Source organism: Sturnira hondurensis, unplaced genomic scaffold, assembly GCF_014824575.4.
Source record: "Sturnira hondurensis isolate 20B ecotype Veracruz unplaced genomic scaffold, ASM1482457v3 Scaffold0013931, whole genome shotgun sequence".
Taxonomy (NCBI): domain Eukaryota; kingdom Metazoa; phylum Chordata; class Mammalia; order Chiroptera; family Phyllostomidae; genus Sturnira; species Sturnira hondurensis.
Genome location: NW_028086562.1, coordinates 3,299,968 through 3,318,118, shown reverse-complemented (window position 1 = coordinate 3,318,118; position 18,151 = coordinate 3,299,968). Strand labels below are relative to the sequence as shown.

Sequence of the window (18,151 nt, the reverse complement as noted above, 5' to 3'; positions counted from 1 at the left end):
CACCGGCATCGCCCCGGACTTTCCTGGGGTGGGGAAGAGAAGCGAGTTTTGATTATTGTTTGCATTTGCTGAAGTTCTTGGTTTATTCAAGGGCTTTCTTTCCACCCACACCAATCCTGGCATTTTGTGTTTTCCCCCAAACAGCCGTTTCTCTGTTATTAAAGTACGGGTACACAGTTGTTCCTAATATTCCTTTTTTAAAAGATCATATTCTTGTGTCTGTAGTTAATTTTTCTTCTTATATTTTTGTCGTTTTTTTCTTTAAAATAATCTTGCTAGAGTTTTTTATTAGTCTTTGAAGAAATTTTTATTTTGTTACGTTTTTTATGGAGTGTAAAGTTTATACACATTAATATACATGTGCACATACATTTATATTCCTGTGAATATAGGAATATAAACATAAAATATAGTATGTGTTGAAGCCTACTCAGCATGTCCTGGCTGTTATAGCTCAGCAGATTAAATACTGGCCTGCTAAACCAAAGGGTTGCTGGTTCGATTCCCAGTCAGGGCACAGGCCTGGGTTGTAGGCTGGGTCCCCAGTAGAGGCAACCACATGGCGGTAGTTCCCCTTTTTCTCCCTCCCCCTCTCTAAAAATAAATAAAACCTTTAAAAGGTTTTGTTTGCTTTTAGGGAGAGGAAAGAAGAGAGGTCCGTGTGTGGTTGCCTCTCGCAGGCCCCCTACTGGGGACCCAGGCCCGTACTCTGACTGGGAATTGAACCCATAACCCTCCCATTCATAGGTCAGTGCTCAATCCACTGAGCCACCCCAGCCAGGGCTGCTTGCGGGTGTTTTGCTTAACCTCTTGGTCTCAGCACTTTGAAATCGCCAGCTGTTCATTTCTACGTGTTACATTGCCGTTGCTGTTGAATTTTGAGCCTGTAGCTGTGTACATATCTACACAGTCCCTTACGACGCTTTTAAGCTTGAAATATTCAAACTCCCGCCCTGGCGGTTTTGGGGTTCACTTTGTGTGCATGGTTCTACACCGCACCTTTTACCGTGAATAATGGTGAATGATGTTCACTGCGGCTCCGGGATCCACTGTCTGATCACTTGTAACCATTTACATTAGGATTGGCCCACCTGTTCCCTACTTCCCCCCCACACCCCCCACTGTTTACTTTTTAATCAATTCGGAACAGGTGCGGCGAGCAGGCAACCTGTTCGAGCCCAGGTCCCAGTCCCCGCGCTCTCAGGGGTAGGACCCGGGAGGCTGGTCCTCGCGGGCGCGCTCCCCCTCAGCTCGTCCTGCGTCCCTGCCTTCCCGCGCGGACGGCTCCCCCTGGTGGTAGTTAAACATCCTGCAGTCTCCCGGCGGCTGCGCGACCTACCGCTCTCGGCGTCTCGCTCCGGCCAGAGCCAGCTGGGCGCGCGGCCCTCTCGGGAGGGGCTGTCTGGAGTTTCTGTCGTCGGTTAACTTGGACGTTTGACTCTCTGAATCCCTAGGTTGTTTGGAGGGGTGACCAGGGGGTCACCCCGCTTCTTCCCCTTCTCACCAGGAGACCTGGGGCAGATCTCCATGGGGGCACTGCCAAGAGCAGCCTGGGCTTTGCGGTTTGGTGACAGTTTGGCACAAGGGTGTCCCACTCATTGTCACCAGGGGCCACATCAGCCTTGTGGTTGCCTTCAAAGGGCGGAATGTGATTTTAGGACTGTGTGAATGTAACTGCTCCTTAACCAGGGGCGAGGAGCTCGGCACTGCCAACGGGTAGAAACAAGGTGCCTGCCGGGCCAGATAAAACCAGGTGGAGGGCGGGACTCGGCCCGTGGGCCTCGTATTCGCCACCTGTGGCTCGGCAGGAGTAAATGCAAGTTTGCACGCGGCTGTGTGGCTCAGTGGATTGAGCCGCTGGCCTGAGAACCAAAGGGTTGCCTGTCGGCTCCCTCCTTGGTCAGGGCACAGGCCTGGATTTTGGGCCAGGTCCCCAGGAGGGGGCGCGTGAGAGGCAACCACACACTGATGTTTCCCTCTCTTTCTCCCTCCCTCCCCCCCACTAAAATTAAATAAAATCTTTTTTTTTAATTTGTTTCAAGTGTTTTTCTTAAACACGTTGAAAACAGCACCCCCCGTGTCTCTCTGCTTGGAGCGTTCCTGAGACCAAGTCTGACGCCACTCTGACCCCTGTTCTTTCTTCGGGTGCTGCTGGCGTCCTCGGGAGTGTGGCTTTTGGACCTGAATTTTTCTGCACGCGGAGCCCTTTCGGTCTCAGACCTGCCTCTTCGGACCTGAGACCACGCTCACCGTGGCTCGTGTCAGTGGCCTCCTCCCAGCCGGACGGACACCCACCCTTCCTTGCGCTCCCTCGGCCTCCCCGCTGCCTGCCGGGAGCGTGTCCTGGGCTGGGAAGCCCACGGAACAGCTGAGTCTGCCCCACACCCCGACCCGGGCTGCATGAGGGCTCGCCTGTAACTGCCTGCTCCTGCCTCCCTGAGGCTCCTGGAGGTTTACCTGACTCACTGGAGTCTGAGCACATGGCTCCTCCCTCCTCCTCTATCCCCAGTTCCTCACTTGTCTGTTGAGATAGGGCTTCCTAGGACTCTCCGTGCTTTGCTCCTCCAGGTTCCCCCACCCCATAGCCGTTGGAGCTCGGACCCCGGGTGTCTGGTGTGACAATCTGGGTCCAACCCTCTGTACTGGCCGAGGCCCTTTTGATGTTCTCTGCCCCCCACTGTTTCTGGCCTGAGGTCAAGAGGGACTGCCCCCACACCACCCCCACCCTTGAGTCGGGCACCTCTCAGCCCGCAGTCTCTGGAGCCAGCTGCTGCCCAGGTCTCGGGCACCTCAGCTGTGCGATGGTCTAGTAGGCGTNTCGGACCCCGGGTGTCTGGTGTGACAATCTGGGTCCAACCCTCTGTACTGGACGAGGCCCCTTTGATGTTCTCTGCCCCCCACTGTTTCTGGCCTGAGGTCAAGAGGGACTGCCCCCACACCACCCCCACCCTTGAGTCGGGCACCTCTCAGCCCGCAGTCTCTGGAGCCAGCTGCTGCCCAGGTCTCGGGCACCTCAGCTGTGCGATGGTCTAGTAGGCGTACCCCCACCCCCCGCCTCTACTGCAGCAGCCCCTGCTGTCCCTCGAGAGCTCTGGGGAGCAGGGTAGCCCCAGCCCCACTCCCATGGCCAGGGACGAGCAGGAGCCCAGTGGGCCCGGGACTGGTCGGGCTGCCCCAGTCAGCGGAGGCTCCTGGCGAGGACCATCCAACCCCTGCACCTGGGAGGCGTCGCGAGAAGTACACGCACAGGCCATGAGCAGCGCTGCTCCTTTAACTCACTGGGTTCACAAAGTACCAGAGCCCACCGCCCCGAGGTCCCTCAGGGCCCCGCAGTCCCCAGTCCGGGCTTCCTGGGGCAGGCAGGAGACAGGCAGCCTTCCAGCGCCCAGGGGTGCAGAGGGCGTGTCTGGCTGCCCATAAATACCATCCTATAAATACGGCCGGTGGCACTTGCAGGGAACAGGCGGGCTGCACCAGTCCCAAGGCCTAGCACCAAAGAGCCTGCTCAGGGCGCAGGGGCCCCAGGGCTGCACCTGTATCCCCAGCGGCCAGCAGTCTGAGCCAGCTGGTGGGCCAGAGGGGCGGGCCCCCTCCACACAGGCCACCTGTCCACTGGCCTGGGCTCCGGGCTGGAGCAGCTTCACCAGGCAGAGCTTCCCTCCTGTAGGCCGGGTGATCCCTGCAGGTCCTTGCGGATGGAGAGGCTGCATGGCTGTCCACGGCCCTCAGAAGCAAGGGTGGGCCGCAGTCCTGGCCCACGGTGTCCCACCTCGGAAGTCACCAAAGCCCCCGGGTCCCCTTGGCGCGGCACTGGAGGGGCACCTCGCTGCATCTGAGCTAGCGGTCCTCTGCACTGCTGTGCAGCGTGGGCGCTGGTCTAGGAGGGGCTGTGTGTGCGGCTGCTGCGAGGACAAGAGGCCGAGGGTCAGCCCCAGGCGAAGGCAGGGGCGCCTCCCACTCCCCCCACCTCCCCTCACCAGCTCCAGCAGCCCCTCCCAGCCTCCCCTGGGCCGTTCTCTGAGGGTCGGATGTCACGTGAGCGCCTGAGCCTCTTCCTCCTCTGGCCTCAGTCTGCTGCTGATGACGTACCAGTGACACCGCCCAATGCCCCCGGCCCCTTACCTGGACTCAGGGCTGGGAACGGGACCCCAGGGAGCTGGGGTGGCCCACCTGAACACAGAGAGACGGCAATCATCTCAGAGCCCCACTCCTGGGGGGACCCCAGTGATGGGAAACCCGGGCCTACAAGGATCCCCTCCTGTGCAGGCAGCGGGGCCTCTACCCTCCCGAAATGAGCGCTCCCAGCCCTCCTTGTCCGGATTTTGGGTGGATGGGGGGCTTCACTACAGGCACCCAGCACACAAGGCAGCCTGTCTGAGGTCAAGGCGGCTGCGGGGTGATGGGCCTGTGGTGCAGTGCCACACCTGACCACCAGGTGCCGCCATGGCCACCGCTATACCCTGAGCAGGGTTGGCCCCATCTTCCTGGCCCTGCCCCAAGTTGGAGGAGCCCATCTGGGGCTGAAGAGGGTGGGGCTGCCTGGGGTGGGCAGCGAGCCAAGCCCTGCTCCAAGGCCCCTGGCTGCAGGGTTACTCTTCTCTCAACAGCCAGGGTGCCACCTGGACAGGGAGAGAGGACAGGCCTGGGTCTGGGGCGGGGCTTGGGGCCCAGTGTCCTTGTCCCTCTCTCCCCAGGAGTCTGACTCACCTTGCCGGCACGTGGGCCCTGTGTAGCCATCCACGCAGTGACACTGGCCACTGATGGGGTCGCAGTCGGCCCCACCCCCACAGTCACAGCGCAGCACACAGCCCGGGCCAAAGAAGCCAGGTCTGCAGTCTGTGGGGGTGGGACGGGGAAGACAAGGCTGAGCGCCATCCCTGCCAGCCCCAGCCAGGCCACCCTCTGCAGGGGCAAAACCCCAAGCCTAGTTTCCCTTCCCCGTGGGAGCTCTCATGTGGGCAAGTGCCAGGCCACGAGCACCTGCCCGGGATCCCAGGCCCCAGGTCCTGCCCAGGCCCAGCACGGGCAAAGGGGTGCACCCCCAGGGCAGGACCACATCCGGGACGGCCCCTCCTGTCCCCGCCGGTGGTGGCTGCAGATCAGGAAGGTCCCCTTCCCACCTCAGGGGGGTCTCTTTCCATGACCTCAGCCTTCACCCTGGGCAGAGGTCATCTGAGGACAGGACGTGGCCAGACAGTGGGGGGAGGTGCCCGGAGCCGCTGCCCCCACAGAGTCGGGAACAGAAGAACAAGGAGCCCAGACCTGGGCACAGCCCTTGTGAGGCTGGACCAGTGTCATGGGCCACAGGCAGAGACCCACACTAGTGCCCCCACTAGCAGGACCCCAGACTCACCAAGGCTGCAGGTAGGCCCCCTGCGTCCTGGGGGACACAAGCAGTGGCCAGTGACGGGGTCACAGCCAGCCCCTTCCTCACAGTCACACCGCTGGTGGCAGCCCTCCCCGAATGAGCCTGGCTCACACCCTGGGTGGGGGGGCGGGGGGCTCAGTGTCTCCGTCTGCCCCACCCCAGACTGGGCGAGGGCAGGGCCAGGCGAGGACAGGGCCAGGCGAGGACAGGGCGAGGTGAGGGTGGGTTTGCAGCACTCACCGCTCTCGCAGAACCGGCCTCGGAAGCCAGCAGGGCAGAGACACTGGCCGCTGGCCGGGTGGCAGGGGGCTCCACGTTGGCACTTGCACAGCTCCTGGCAGCCAGCCCCGTGGAAGCCAGGGGGACAGGCTGAGGGAGGACCGGTTAGAGCTCCTGCCTCAGTTTGCCGGGTGAGCAAAGGACTGGGTTCAGAGGCCTGGGCTCCCACTTCCTCCCACCACTGCCTGGCTCCCCCGTCACAGCCGGGACTCGGGTGGGAGCGCCACGGGCTCCAGTACGACCCCACGTGATCTGGGGCCAGACTCGGCTCAGATCCCTGACGTGAGTGGGAGGAGTGGGCGCGGGGCCGGGGCCTGCCCACGTGACTCACAGTGCTCACAGGCCTGGCCGTAGAAGCCGGGGCGGCAGCGGCAGGCGCCCGTGCTGGCCTCGCAGGTGCCGTTGTGGCGGCAGGAGCACTCCAGGTGGCAGGCGGCCCCGTAGCGCCCGGCGGGGCAGGCTGGAGAGAACAGCGTGTCGGCCTCCCGCCTCGGAAGCAGGGACCCCGGGGCGGCCCCTGGGGCGCTGGCCTGATTCAGGCGGCCAGGAGCCTGCCCTCCGGCCTGCCCAGCTGGCCTGGACACTCACCCAGCTCACAGTGCAGCCCTGTCCAGCCCAGGCCACAGGAGCAGCTGCCGTTGGCTGGGTGGCACAAGCCCCCGTTTCTGCAGGTACACGTGTGCTCACAGCTCATGCCAAACCGGTCTTGGGGACAGTCTGCAGACAGAAGCCATGCTAGGAGCTCTGGCCTGGGGCTGGCCATGCTCCGAGCCACTTCCCCACTGGGTCCCACACGCATTCAACAAACATCTCCCGCACAGGGGCCAGGGAGTGATGCCACCCACGTGCTACCCAGTCACCTGTCAGCACAGGCCAGGCCTGATCAGAGCTGAGGGCAACTTGCGGGGCAAGGGGCCCAGGCCCTCCAGGGGCTCTGGGCGGCAGCCCAGCCCCTCCAGGGGCTCTGGGCGGCAGCCCAGCCGGCAAAAGAGGGTCGGGGAAGCCTTTCCGGAAGGGGCAGCTCTCTGCACAGGTGCACCCTGCACTCCAGGGCCCCTGTTCACATCTGATTGACCCAAAGCTGCTGTTCTCCAGGGCGAGGATGTACCCAGCTGGAGCCAGGTCCTGGGGCTCCTGACTCTTTGCTGAGAAGCAGGGCATGTCACTGGCCCTCTGTGAGGACCGGGAGGGCGGCAGTTGGCTCGGATCTTACGGAGAGCCAGGCTCAGGGGCAGTGGCTGTGGTGGTGGCGACCCACATGCCATTGTGAGTGTCAGCTCTGTGACCAATCCCAGGGTCACCCTGCTTCTCCACCAAAGCCTGTGCTCCAGGACCCCCTCCACCAGGGCCCAGGCCCTCAGCCCAGAGGAAAGGGCCTGGCCGGAGGAACCCCACCCCAAGGGGACATCAGCCAGGAGATTCAGGCTGGCTCCAATCTCAGACTGAACAGCCACCCGACACCTCCCACTACGGGGCCAGAGAGACCCTGTGCCGCCCCACCGGACCCAGGGATGTGAAGGGGCCGCTCGACAGCCTGCGTTGGGAGCCATGGTCAAGGGAAGGTGTGGGGTGGTGTCGGATGGTCCACTGACCCGAGCTGCTGTCAGCACCGGCAGGGGCTTGCTTACCCCACGGCGCACTTGGCAGGGGCAGGGAGGGCTCCGGGGCAGGAATAGGCCCTGCTGCTCCGCCCCATGGCTGGTGGAAGGACACCCGGGAGCGCCCGAGGCCACAAGCCGCACTCACCGTGCTCGCAGTGGGTGCCGGTCCTCCCAGGCGGGCAGGTGCACTTGCCGGTCACGGGGTCACAGGTCGCCCCCTGCCCACAGCTGCACAGGTGGGCACAGCCGAGGCCAAAGCGGCCCTGTGGACAGGCTGCCGGGAAGAAATGGAAGGGTGCAGTCCCAGGCTGGACCCCCTTCTGTCCGCCACGTGGGGACAGGGTGGGGAAGGGAGGAGTGTTCCTGCACCCCTGTCCCCTGAAGGCTCAGCTGGGGGCCCAGTGAGTCACCGGGGCCTCCATCACGCCCGGCCGGCATCCCAGACAGGCGGGAAGTCCCCATGTGACTCAGAGCAAAGCCCTGTCCTTGCCAGCATGCCCGCTGGCCTCTGCATGGCCATGCACCGCCCCGGCAGGCACCACCCAGGAGGGGATGCAGCCTGTAGGGACCCCCCAGCCTCGCCCCGCCTGGGGCCCGCAGGAGGACTGGGATGGTGGGCAGGCAAGGGGCTGTCCTCCCCACAGACCCGAGGGGCGGTGCCCACCAAGGTACAGGAAGGAGCCACCCCCAACCCAGCACTCACAGAGGCCACAGTCGGCACCCAGGAAGCCAGTGGGGCAGCGGCAGGTGCCCGTGGCTGCGTCACAGGACCCCCCATTGAGACATCCACACAGCTGCTCACAACCGGACCCGAAGTGCCCGGGGGGGCACCCTGCAGGGGGAGGAGGCGCTGGCATACCCCTCAGCGCAGACCCCCTGGCCTTCCACCGCCCCACCACCCACACGAGGACGCCAGGTTGGCGGTTCGGGCAGCACTCACGTTGCCGGCAGCCGGCACCGCGGTAACCAGCTGCACACACGCAGACGCCCGAGGCAGGGTCGCAGACCTGGTTCTTGCTAGGACACCGGCACTTCTGCCCACAGTTCTCCCCAAAGGTGCCCGGCGGGCAGGCTGGGTTAGGGCAGGGCACAAGTCCAGCTCAGCCCCGGAACGGCCGTCCTCCCAGAGCCGCCTCTGTGCCCCTCTTGGTGGGAGGTCTCAAGCCCAACCCAGGAGGACACCCAGCCTGAGTCCCAGGTCACATCAGGACAGAGCTCCCCACCACCCGGGGCCCGCCCAGCTCAGTTGCCTACCCTGTTCACAGCCAGGCCCAGTGAAGCCCGGGGGACAGCGGCACTCTCCAGTGACATGGTGGCAGGCGGTGTCCGGCGGGCACCGGCAGCGCTGGGCACAGGCCTCTCCGAACCAGCCACGTGGGCAGGCTGCAGGAAGATGCGCGCTGGGGTGCAGAGCCCTGGGAACAGCACGGGCCTGCAGGGCTTCCAGGGCAGAGGACCCACCCACGGTGCTGGCAGAGCTGGGGCTCACCAACGTCACAGCGCAAGCCCCTCCGTCCCGGGGGGCAGAGGCAGATCCCAGTGGTGGGGTGGCAGGTGGCTCCCCGCCGGCAGGCACATCGCTCCTCACAGCGAGCCCCGAACGTGCCCTCGGCACAGGCTGCAGGGGGGAGATGGGAAGTGGGTGGGGCCACCTGCCTCCAGTCTCGCTTCGGGGGCCAAGACCCTCTCACAGGGGCGCCCTGGGCAGCCCAAACAGGAGCCCCACCCCCACAGGATACCCAACCACCTGCTGAGGACCCCACTCCTGGAGAGCAGCTGAGGCTGCCCCCCTTCCCCCCGCCGCTGGGCCAGCAGGGCCTCTGAGCCCCTTGCACCGCCCCCAACCTGTCCCACTCACGGCTCTGACACTTGTCCCCCGTCCAGCCAGCGGGGCAGAGGCAGCTGCCTATGTGCCGGTCACAGAGGCCGCCATTGAGGCACCCGCAGCCGTGCTGGCAGCTGGCTCCAAAGTGCCCTGGGAGGCACTCTGCAGGCGTGGAGACAGGCGGGGGTCCCACATCCTGGGGCCAGCTCTGACCCTGGGGCCCACCCAAAGCCTGGGGTCCCGTGTCCCTGTGCTTACACTGCAGGCCAGAGGCCACACCCAGGATGCTGTCCCCACCCTAAGCAGGGAGCCAGCTTTGGCCACAGAGGGAGGGGGCTGACAGGGGCCCATCGGGGTGTCAGCCCTGGCTCCCATAGCCCCCCAGGGTCCCCCACACTCCTCTGCCCATCCAGTGCTCACCCTCCTCACAGGCCAGGCCAGCCCAGCCCTCGGGGCAGGTGCAGTTGCCTGAGACAGGGTCGCAGGTGCCACCGTTCTGACAGAGGCAGGCGTGCTCACAGTTCTCGCCGTGCAGACCCGCGGGGCAGGCTGGGGACAGAGGGCCAGGGTGGGTGCAGCCCCCACCCGCCGGGCCCTCTCTCTGTAGGGGCGGGGGGGGGCAGCCCAAAGCCCAACATCAAATGCAGGGCGGAGACCTCTCCTCTGCGCCCCCTTGGACCACCTGCCCCGGGCCACCCGTGCTCACCACCCCAGCTGTGGGGGGGTCGTGAGGCCTCAGTAGCCACTGTCCTTCCCTCCCCCAGAGTCCAGGTGGCCCCAGGGTGCTGGGCAGGGCTTACCCTGCAGGCAGCTGGGGCCCATCCAGCCAGGGCCACAGTGGCACTGCCCATGGACTGGGTCACAGGAGGCCCCGTTGAAGCAGGAGCAGGCCTGGCTACAATTGTGCCCGTAGGTGAAGGCCGGGCAGGCTGCAGAGAGGCCAGAGGCCAGGGGTCAGGGGTCAGAGGTCAGGGACGCAGACCTGGGAGGGGCGGCCCCTCTCTCTGGCCTGGGCATCACTCAGGGTCACTTCGAGTAGGGGCCACCACACCGGCCTTTGTGGGCGAAGTGCGGGCTGACAGGGCCTCACGCACTCTGGGCGCAGCGGGGGCCCCAGCGGCCCTCGGGGCAGAGACAGGCGCCACTCGCAGCGTCGCAGGGCACCCCGGTGGCGCAGTCACAGGCATGGTGGCAGTCCAGTCCAAAGAAGCCGGCCGGGCAAGCTGCGGGGGAGGGGTGGTGACAGGCCACGGCCAGCTCACCAGACCCTGCCCCTCCCCTGGCCTGGGGCCCGCTCCTGCTCACCTCGCTCACAGAAGGTGCCCCTCCAGCCAGCTGTGCAGGTACAGGCCCCACTGACGTGGTCACAGGCACCCCCGTGCTCACACCGGCACCGCCGCTCACAGCCCGGCCCAAAGCGGCCTTGGGGACACCCTGAGACACACAGCCCCGGCCCACCATCAGCCAGCAGATTGGGGAGCTTCACCCTGTCCTGCCTGGGCCTCCGCCACCCCGGAGCGGGCAGGACGGAAGCCCCTTCCTGCCCCAGGGTGCTGGGCTCCCCTCCTCCCCCCACCCCGCCCAAGCAGGAACTGAGCCCCAGGGGGCAGGAGCCCTGGGGGGACTTTGGGGACACTGGAAGAGGACTTGCCCCAGGCCTGGCTCGTCTCCCTACCCAGCCACAGGCAGGGGGCACAGGAGGAAGGCACGGCCCTCAGTCCTTAGCAGCCACACTGGCCCCTGCTCTCGGGGCCCACGGGGTGTGAGTTTGGGTAAGTAGACCCCCTGCTGTTGTAGGAGGAGTGGGCAGGGCCCCAGACACTTGTATGTGTGTGCACGTGTGTATGTGTGCAAACGTCTAGTGTGGGCACGCATGTGTGTGTCCAGGGCGCACTCTGTGTGCTAGAGCGTCGGCGTACACAGTGCACTCACGCTGCTCACACCGCGGGCCCAGGTAGCCCGCCTCGCACAGGCAGGAGCCATTGACGGCGTCGCAGCCCCCGTGGCCTGCGCTGCAGTTGCAGGTGTGGCTGCAGTCAGGTCCCCAGCGTCCGCTGTCACAGGCTGCAACAGACCCCCGTCACCCTGCGTAGGCCCTGCGTAGGCCCGGCCAGAGCCCTCGGACTCCCAGCCCCCCAGGTGCCGGGTGGAGAACTCTCCAGGGGCAGGGGTGCTGGACGTGGCCACCTACCTCTCTGGCAGCTGAGGCCGGTCCACCCGGGGGCGCAGCTGCAACGCCCAGTCGCCGGGTCACAGTGCCCGTCGTTGGCGCAGGAGCAGCGTGCATGGCAGCCAGGCCCAAACCAGCCTGCGGGGCACGCTGCAGGTGTGGAGGAGGGTGAGCAGGGGCGGGGGCCGCAGCTCCCAGGCAGGGGCTCAGGGCCAGCGTGCGGCACTCACCATCCTGGCAGAGGCTGCCCGTGTAGCCGGGGCGGCACCGGCAGGCTCCAGTCTCAGGCTCGCAGGCAGCTCCGTGCTCACACGCTGGGCAGATCTCCTGGCAGCCGAGCCCCCAGCGGCCCTCGGGGCAATCTAGCCCCCCCATAGCCAGTCACTCTCCCCAGGGCTTTGCTGGGCGTCTGGCACAGCAACGAACCCCGTGCACCAAAGTGGGAGTGGGAGGGATGGGTCGCCGCCACCGCCCGAAGGGGCGACCCAGCCTGGGGTGGCCCAGCAGGCGAGGGGGCCCATCAGACCCCCGTGCAGGAAACGCGCAGCCTGCAGGGCGAACCCCAGGGCCCCTGGGAAGTGCCGGGGTTCTGCCGGCCGACCCACACCGAGGATGAGGCTCCCGGCATCTCCCATGGGCACAGCCCACAGGGTGGCCTCACTCCCAGGCTTCAGGGGGTCAGGGGGGTCCTGCAGCTGCTGCTAATGGGCCTGGGGTCAGAAGCCCGGGCTGGGCTCTGTGACCAGGGCCAGGGACTGGGGCCCCACCAGAGAGATGCGGTGCACAGGGAGGTGAGGGGGCCCAGGACGTGCCTGCCACTCACCTTCCCCACAGGCGTCCCCCGTCCGCCCAGCTGGGCACAGGCACTGCCCGGTGACCCTGTTGCAGGGGGCCCCCCCGCAGGAGCAGGAGCCCGAGCAGTTCACACCAAATGTCCCTGCTGGGCACTCTGTGGGGGCAGGGGACACGACGGGCCTCAGCCACCCACAGGGGCAGCTGTGCTCCTCCCCCAGATCCCCTGCCCTGGCCCCTGTTTCCTGGCCCAGCAGGGCTGCTGGACACACCCCCTAGAGGTCCCCTAGGGGAGCAGGGTGGTCTCGGAGTGGGCAGGGCGAGGGACACGGGGCACGGTGGGAGGGGTCTATCTACATGGCCCAGGGTGAGGGTCCCCCTGGAGGATGGAGTGGGGCAGGGCGGGGGGCAGGGCTGCCAGAGGGCCAGGCTCAGGCAGTAGCGGGCATCTGGGACCCTGGAGAGCACCTAGGAGCAGGTGGCAGTGGCTCTGCCCTTCCTCCTGCCACCTGGGTCCCCTGGGCCCCCCACTGTGCCCCGCCCCCAGCTGAGGGGTGGGAGGGTTCGGGCAGGAATGGCCCAGGACGGTTTGATGGGAGCAGGGCCTCAGGAAGGAATGTGGGTGCCTTGACCCCCAGCTCCACCTGGTGAGTGCGCCCCGTGTCTGCCTCAGCTCGGGGGACCCATGCGGACGCTGCTCCCCCAGAAAAGGAAGGCGGGAAGCTGCCCCAGGCCTCAGAAGGCCACACGGCCCTCGGAGAGGGCGGCTGCGTCACCCTCCACGCCCCCGTCCCAAAGAATCAGACCCCACCAAGCAAACATGCACGCAGGGCCCCCAGGGAGCTCCGGGACAGAGGACACATGGCAAGGAACCTAGTCATGAGGACCCAGCCTGAGGGCACCCCTCATCCCCCTGTGGGGCACAGGCATGAGCACACACGCACAGGCACCATGCTGTGAGGCCCAGAAGGGGCGCCCCATGGGGCTGGCCGAAGCCGCCCCGCCCGGCCTCGGGACCTCCCCCTCCGCTGACTGGGGGCAGACATGTGTTTGCCTTGCTAATACTTTCCAGGCCCAACAACAGCAGGTCAGGGGGAGCATCGTCCCTGTAAAAAACACGTGTGTCATTTCCTGTGGCTCATCCTTGGGGCACTGAAGGCTTTTAAAGAGAAAAGGGAGAGACAGAGTAAGAAAACCACAGGGAAGGGCTGGGTGAGGCCACTCCACATCTCAGCAAACAGGCTGCAGGCGAGAACAGGCAGGGGCTGGGAGGGAGGGCTGCAGGGCGGGGGGCGGGGGCACGTGTGTGCACGGGTGTGGGGCAGGGAGGGGCGATGGGGAGGCTGAAGAGATGAGTGGCCACCTGCGGGTCACCGGGCTCCAATGGTGCCCTCACCGAAAGGACAGCAAAGGCCAGGTGGCCTGGACCCCAGAGCTCCTCAGAGGCCAGGTCTGGCTTGGGAGGAGGGTTCCTGGCTGGGTCCCCACATGGCCCTCCTGTACCCACGGGACCAAGAGACTCCACAGGGTCATCACCAAAGGCCTGAGGGTCATGACACAGGAGGGCCTGGCCTAGGTGCAGAGGGGAGATGGGCCCCTCGGCCGAGGCTGGGCAGACCCTTATGCCTATCCTGACTCCTCAGGGGGTGGGGTGCTGGGAGGCAGCTCTGACTGAGGGGACAGACCTGTGGCTGCAGGGAGCTCAAGCCAGCTGCCCCTGGCTATGGCCACGGCATAGCCACCGCACGGTGCCCCACACCCCTGACCCTGTCTGCTGGGGTGGACAGCATGAGTGTGGTGTGCCCAGGGAGGTCCCAGCCTGCCGGCACTCTGTCACTGCGGGCGGCAGCAGCAGCAGCCCTGGCACTCACGTGGAGGCCTTTCCCGTCGTCTGAGGGGGACATGTAAAGGGGCCCCACGCCTCCAGCCTCACCCCTGGTTGTACACCCATTCCCAGGGCCCCAGGCCCGTGCAAAGCTGCCCAGACTCCGCTCTAAGCTGCCACCCTCAGGACTAGCTCCCTGTCTGGCTGGCCGGGGCCACGGGGGGCAGACCCTGAACCCCAGCTTCAGCCCAGCGCACACTCAGCGCTCCAGGGGAAGGAGTGAGCAGGTGAGCAAAGAGCAGTCACAGACAAGCGTCCACCCTCCTCTGGGTGGGGCCCCGGGCACACATACCAGCCCCTGCCTGAGTGCATTCGCAGGTGCCCAGTGACAGGCAGCCCAGCCAGACGAGGCAGGGCAGGGAGGAGGGTGGCACCGAAGGCCAGGCTGCAGGTGCACCAGACAAGTGCACCCCACCTGGACCCTGGCTCTGGGGACCAGCCACTCACCATGGTCACAGTCCTCCCCCCGGTAGCCCGCAGGACACTGCTTCCCACACTCGCCACTGACAGGGTCACAGGCCAGGCCCGAAGGACAGGCACAGGCCTGCTGGCAGCCCGGTCCAAAGAAGCCAGGCTCGCACGCTGCAGGGGTGAGGAGAGAGAGGCCTTCAGGCTCAGCCAGCCCCAGAGCTGGCCTGTGCCCCTCCCCACCCTGCCCCGCCCTGGGCCTCACCGTGCTCGCACCGCCGGCCCCGGAAGCCCGCCTTGCAGAAGCAGCTTCCGTCCTTCCCGTCGCAGGCCCTCGTGTTCAGCTGCTCGCACCGGCACTCCTCCGAGCAGCCCGGCCCAAAGGCCCACGGGGGGCAGGCTGCACCCACAGAGCCGTGAGGGGCCTGCCGCCTGGGGGCCCAGCCCCTCCCCGGTCCCAAGCTTTCCAGCCCCGTTTCCCTGGTCCATGTCCCTGGGACCCGGAACTGAAACGGGCCCAGTCACCTGTGTCCCAGAGGCCCAGTCACTGCCCATTTTAGAGATGAGAAACCGGGTCTCACTGGATTTAAGGGAACTGCCCTAGGTCACCCTACTTCCCAGCCGGGAAACGCCTGGGGTCCCCGTGTTCTCCATACATAGCTGCCAGGAGGAAGCCTCGCATCGTCCCCCACCGGCCCCCCACTCCTCCCCTTCCAGTGGTTGCAGGTCCCACTGGGCCTCAGGGCCCACCTTTGCACACCAGAATCTCCAAAACCCAACAGGAGCCCTGTGTCCCGGAACCCCCCCCGAGGGAGGGCTGCCATCTCCCCGACCTGGGCTGGGCCCCGCATCCCAGCCGGGGGCCTCGCTGAGCCCCCACCCTCATCTATGGCGACCAGTCAGACCCAAACCAGACTTCGGGCAGTGGGACACAGCAGCACCACCCTCCTGGGCACAGGCAGGGAACTCACCCAGGTGGCAGAAGCGGCCGTACAGCCCGGGGTCGCAGAGGCAGGCCCCGTAGAGGCGGTGGCAGCGGCCCCGGTTGGCACAGTGGCACTTCTTACGGCAATGCTTGCCATAGAAACCCTTGGGGCAGCCTGGGGGGAGGGGGCTCGTTATGAGCGCCCTCTCTCAATGGCCCCCACGCCCAAGGAGATGTTGCAATGGACCCCAGTGCCCAGCGTGAGAGCCAGGAGTAGCCTGGAGGGCTGGAGGGCTTTGGGGCCACTGGCAGCCTGAGAGGCCTGCCTCCCAGACGGGGAAGGATCAGAGGGTGTGCGAGGCACCAGGAGGGCAGGGCAGGGACAGGAGAGGCTCCCAGGATGTGGCCATCAGCTCTGGCTGGCCTCCTCCCTGCCCAGCTCCATGGCCTGGATGGTGGCCAAGGCAGGAAGCAGGCACGTGGCTCGGCAAGCATGTGGACACACACAGGCCCCATCCTGATCTCCCGTGTCTGACCCACATCCACAGCATCCGGACCTCTGTCCCTCGGCGGCCACCTCACCCGACCTCAAAGAGGGAAGGACACACAGCCCCAGCTGGCCAGGGTCCCGGGCATCAGCTCAGGGGGCCAGGATGAGGAGAGGGCCCTGGCCATCCTTCCCAAATTCCTTCCCCTGACCCAGTCCTGCTGCTGATAGGCCACCCGGGCCGGATGGTGACCCTGAGATACATCCACGTCCCAGCTCCTGCATCTCCAGGGGGGCCCATCCCGGCTTGGCCACACCAGCCGAATCCCAACGGCAGGTGTCCTTACAAGAGAAAGGAGCGGAGACTACAAGGCAGATGGAGCAGATGGCGGGAGGCAGCCGCAAGCCCAGCACACCTGGACGAACCAGGGGCCAACAGGGGCCGAGAGGCGCCCACCCCTGAACGCCGGCCTGCCTGGTCTATCCTGGCACTGGCCCCCACCAGCCGGCCTGCACAGGGCCCCAGGGGAGACCCCGGGCTCCGGGACACCACGGCCTCGCAAGCAGAAGCACAGAGACGCAGGCCATTTGCCTGCCTGGCATCCTCGGGTCCCTTCAGGGCCCACCCCACAGGCGGGTGTTAGCAGGCAGAGGGGTCTTGACCCTCAGCACAGGGACGGCAGGCCGAAAGGGGAAGAAAACAGCGAGGGTGCCAGAGCCAAGACAGCAGAGCGGGGAGGAGGCGGAGCCCTGCCCGGCTGCCCTGGACCTTGCAACTTGCCCCACGGCACTCACACGGGCCACCCCCAGACACGGGTCACCCCTAGGCACGGGCACGGGGCCTGCTGACAGCTACCCTCCGCTTGCTGCAGCAGGAGGTTCTCAGTTACTTCAGCGACATCCTCGGGCAGAAGAGGCAGACTTTTAAAGGACTGAGGACGTGAAGAAGCGCCAGTCACCTGAAAAAATCATTTCTGCGGACCCCCAAGTTTCTCCAGAAATGCTGCCACTTCAGGGATAGAAACGAAGTTCCTGTTACCCTGTCCAGCCATGGGCCCAGGTGTGACGCCTCCTGCAAATCCTACCCGGCCATCATACAGCTCTACTTGAATGCTTCTGGGAATGGGGAGCTCACTACCTCCCAGGGGAACCCTTTCCAAAAGTGAGATGCTTCTCTCAGGTCTTTGCCACCTGCGATCACCTGTCCCCAGGACACTTAGCAAACCGTGACAACCCAGCGCCTCTCTCCATGCAGGGACCCCTCACCCACGCTGCTTCCCCCACTCTGCGGAAGGAAAGTGAGTAGGAGAAAGCCAGAAGGGAGCTGAGAGGGGCACCTCTCCTGCCCACCCCAGGGAGAGTGCCAACGCCCAGAGGGGTGCACCCACCATCCTCACAGTGGGTGCCGCTGACACCCGGGGGGCAGCGGCAGGCCCCCGTCACAGGGTCGCAGGTCCCGCCATTCTGACAGGTGCAGGTGAAACTGCAGTTCTTCCCGAAGGTGTCTGCGGGGCAAGCTGCAGGGGACAGGAAGGGACAAGGTCAGGGGCTGCTGCAGCAGGACCCTGGGCCCCAAGCCCCTCCAGGGACATGGAGACACCAGCCCAGTCCAGAAGTCACTGCCCAGAGCAGGAAGCAGGACGTTCGTGCCATGACGCCCACAAGCAGGGCAGGGGTCCCGACCGACGGCCACACCCTGTCCCTCTGAGCACCAACACGTGTGCCTTCCCCACCAGCACTTTCGACAAGCAGACCCTGGAGAGTCCCTAAGACCCCGACACGGAGCCACCCGGGGTGGCCCTGCCCTAGGGGCAGTGGGTGGTGGGTGGCACAGAGTCTGGAGGGAGAGGCAGTTTTGTCCACCGAGCCCCAGCCGCCAATAGGCCGTGTGGCCTGGGGAAGACACTGCTCCCAGTGGGGGAAGGGGCGCTGGCCCAGCCGCCAGCTGCTCTTCACCAGATGCCCTTCATCGTCCCAGCCCCTGTCTGAGGTGATGTCCGGGAGGGCCAGACGCCTGGCACAGGGCAGGCGCTCAGCAGACGCTGCACCAGTGAGTGGGCAGGCAGACCCACATGGACTACCTGCCAGGGCCCAGCGGGCAGGGGCAAGGGGCCGGGCTCCGCCCAGGTCCTGGGTCTGGGGCACCCCCCCCCACCCCACCCCTGCGCGGTGCCTCACTCTCGTTGCAGACGAGCCCAGTCCAGCCCTCAGGGCAGTCGCAGCCGTCCAGACCCGGGAGGCAGGTCCCTCCGTTCCCGCAGTCCTCGCAGGTCAGGCTGCAGTCGGGGCCGAAGGTGTCCTCCAGGCAGACTGGAGGCAGGCAACACAGGGGGCGGGGCTCAGGCCTGGCCCGGGCTTGAGGGCTGGGGGGCCGGAGGAGGGGACCCGCGGGTGTCCTCCACCCACGGAAG

The 18,151-nt window shown here is 65.8% G+C and overlaps 1 protein-coding gene across 5 annotated transcripts in view; it reads right to left on the bottom strand.

Annotated features, from left to right (window-relative positions):
• Positions 1–3,244: 3,244 nt before the first annotated feature.
• MEGF6 (multiple EGF like domains 6) overlaps positions 3,245–18,151 on the bottom strand; it is a 75,030-nt gene continuing 60,123 nt past the window's right edge. For 2 of the 5 annotated variants that reach the window (XM_037062115.1, XM_037062119.1), the window contains 26 exons: positions 17,919–18,050; positions 17,129–17,257; positions 15,300–15,428; positions 14,594–14,728; positions 14,368–14,502; positions 12,067–12,192; positions 11,474–11,605; positions 11,265–11,393; positions 11,006–11,137; positions 10,379–10,507; positions 10,168–10,296; positions 9,874–10,002; positions 9,494–9,622; positions 9,107–9,235; positions 8,738–8,866; positions 8,503–8,631; positions 8,189–8,320; positions 7,952–8,080; positions 7,394–7,522; positions 6,236–6,364; positions 5,979–6,107; positions 5,609–5,737; positions 5,354–5,482; positions 4,708–4,836; positions 4,123–4,170; positions 3,245–3,902 (listed from right to left, as the gene is read on the bottom strand). In XM_037062115.1, coding sequence (XP_036918010.1) covers positions 3,838–3,902; positions 4,123–4,170; positions 4,708–4,836; positions 5,354–5,482; positions 5,609–5,737; positions 5,979–6,107; positions 6,236–6,364; positions 7,394–7,522; positions 7,952–8,080; positions 8,189–8,320; positions 8,503–8,631; positions 8,738–8,866; positions 9,107–9,235; positions 9,494–9,622; positions 9,874–10,002; positions 10,168–10,296; positions 10,379–10,507; positions 11,006–11,137; positions 11,265–11,393; positions 11,474–11,605; positions 12,067–12,192; positions 14,368–14,502; positions 14,594–14,728; positions 15,300–15,428; positions 17,129–17,257; positions 17,919–18,050 — 3,230 coding nt within the window. In that variant the 3' untranslated portion in view covers positions 3,245–3,837. Of the gene's footprint in view, positions 3,903–4,122; positions 4,171–4,703; positions 4,837–5,353; positions 5,483–5,608; positions 5,738–5,978; positions 6,108–6,235; positions 6,365–7,393; positions 7,523–7,951; positions 8,081–8,188; positions 8,321–8,502; positions 8,632–8,737; positions 8,867–9,106; positions 9,236–9,493; positions 9,623–9,873; positions 10,003–10,167; positions 10,297–10,378; positions 10,508–11,005; positions 11,138–11,264; positions 11,394–11,473; positions 11,606–12,066; positions 12,193–14,367; positions 14,503–14,593; positions 14,729–15,299; positions 15,429–17,128; positions 17,258–17,918; positions 18,051–18,151 lie in introns of all 5 variants that reach the window. The other 3 variants (XM_037062116.1, XM_037062117.1, XM_037062118.1) reach the window with 3 other exon arrangements.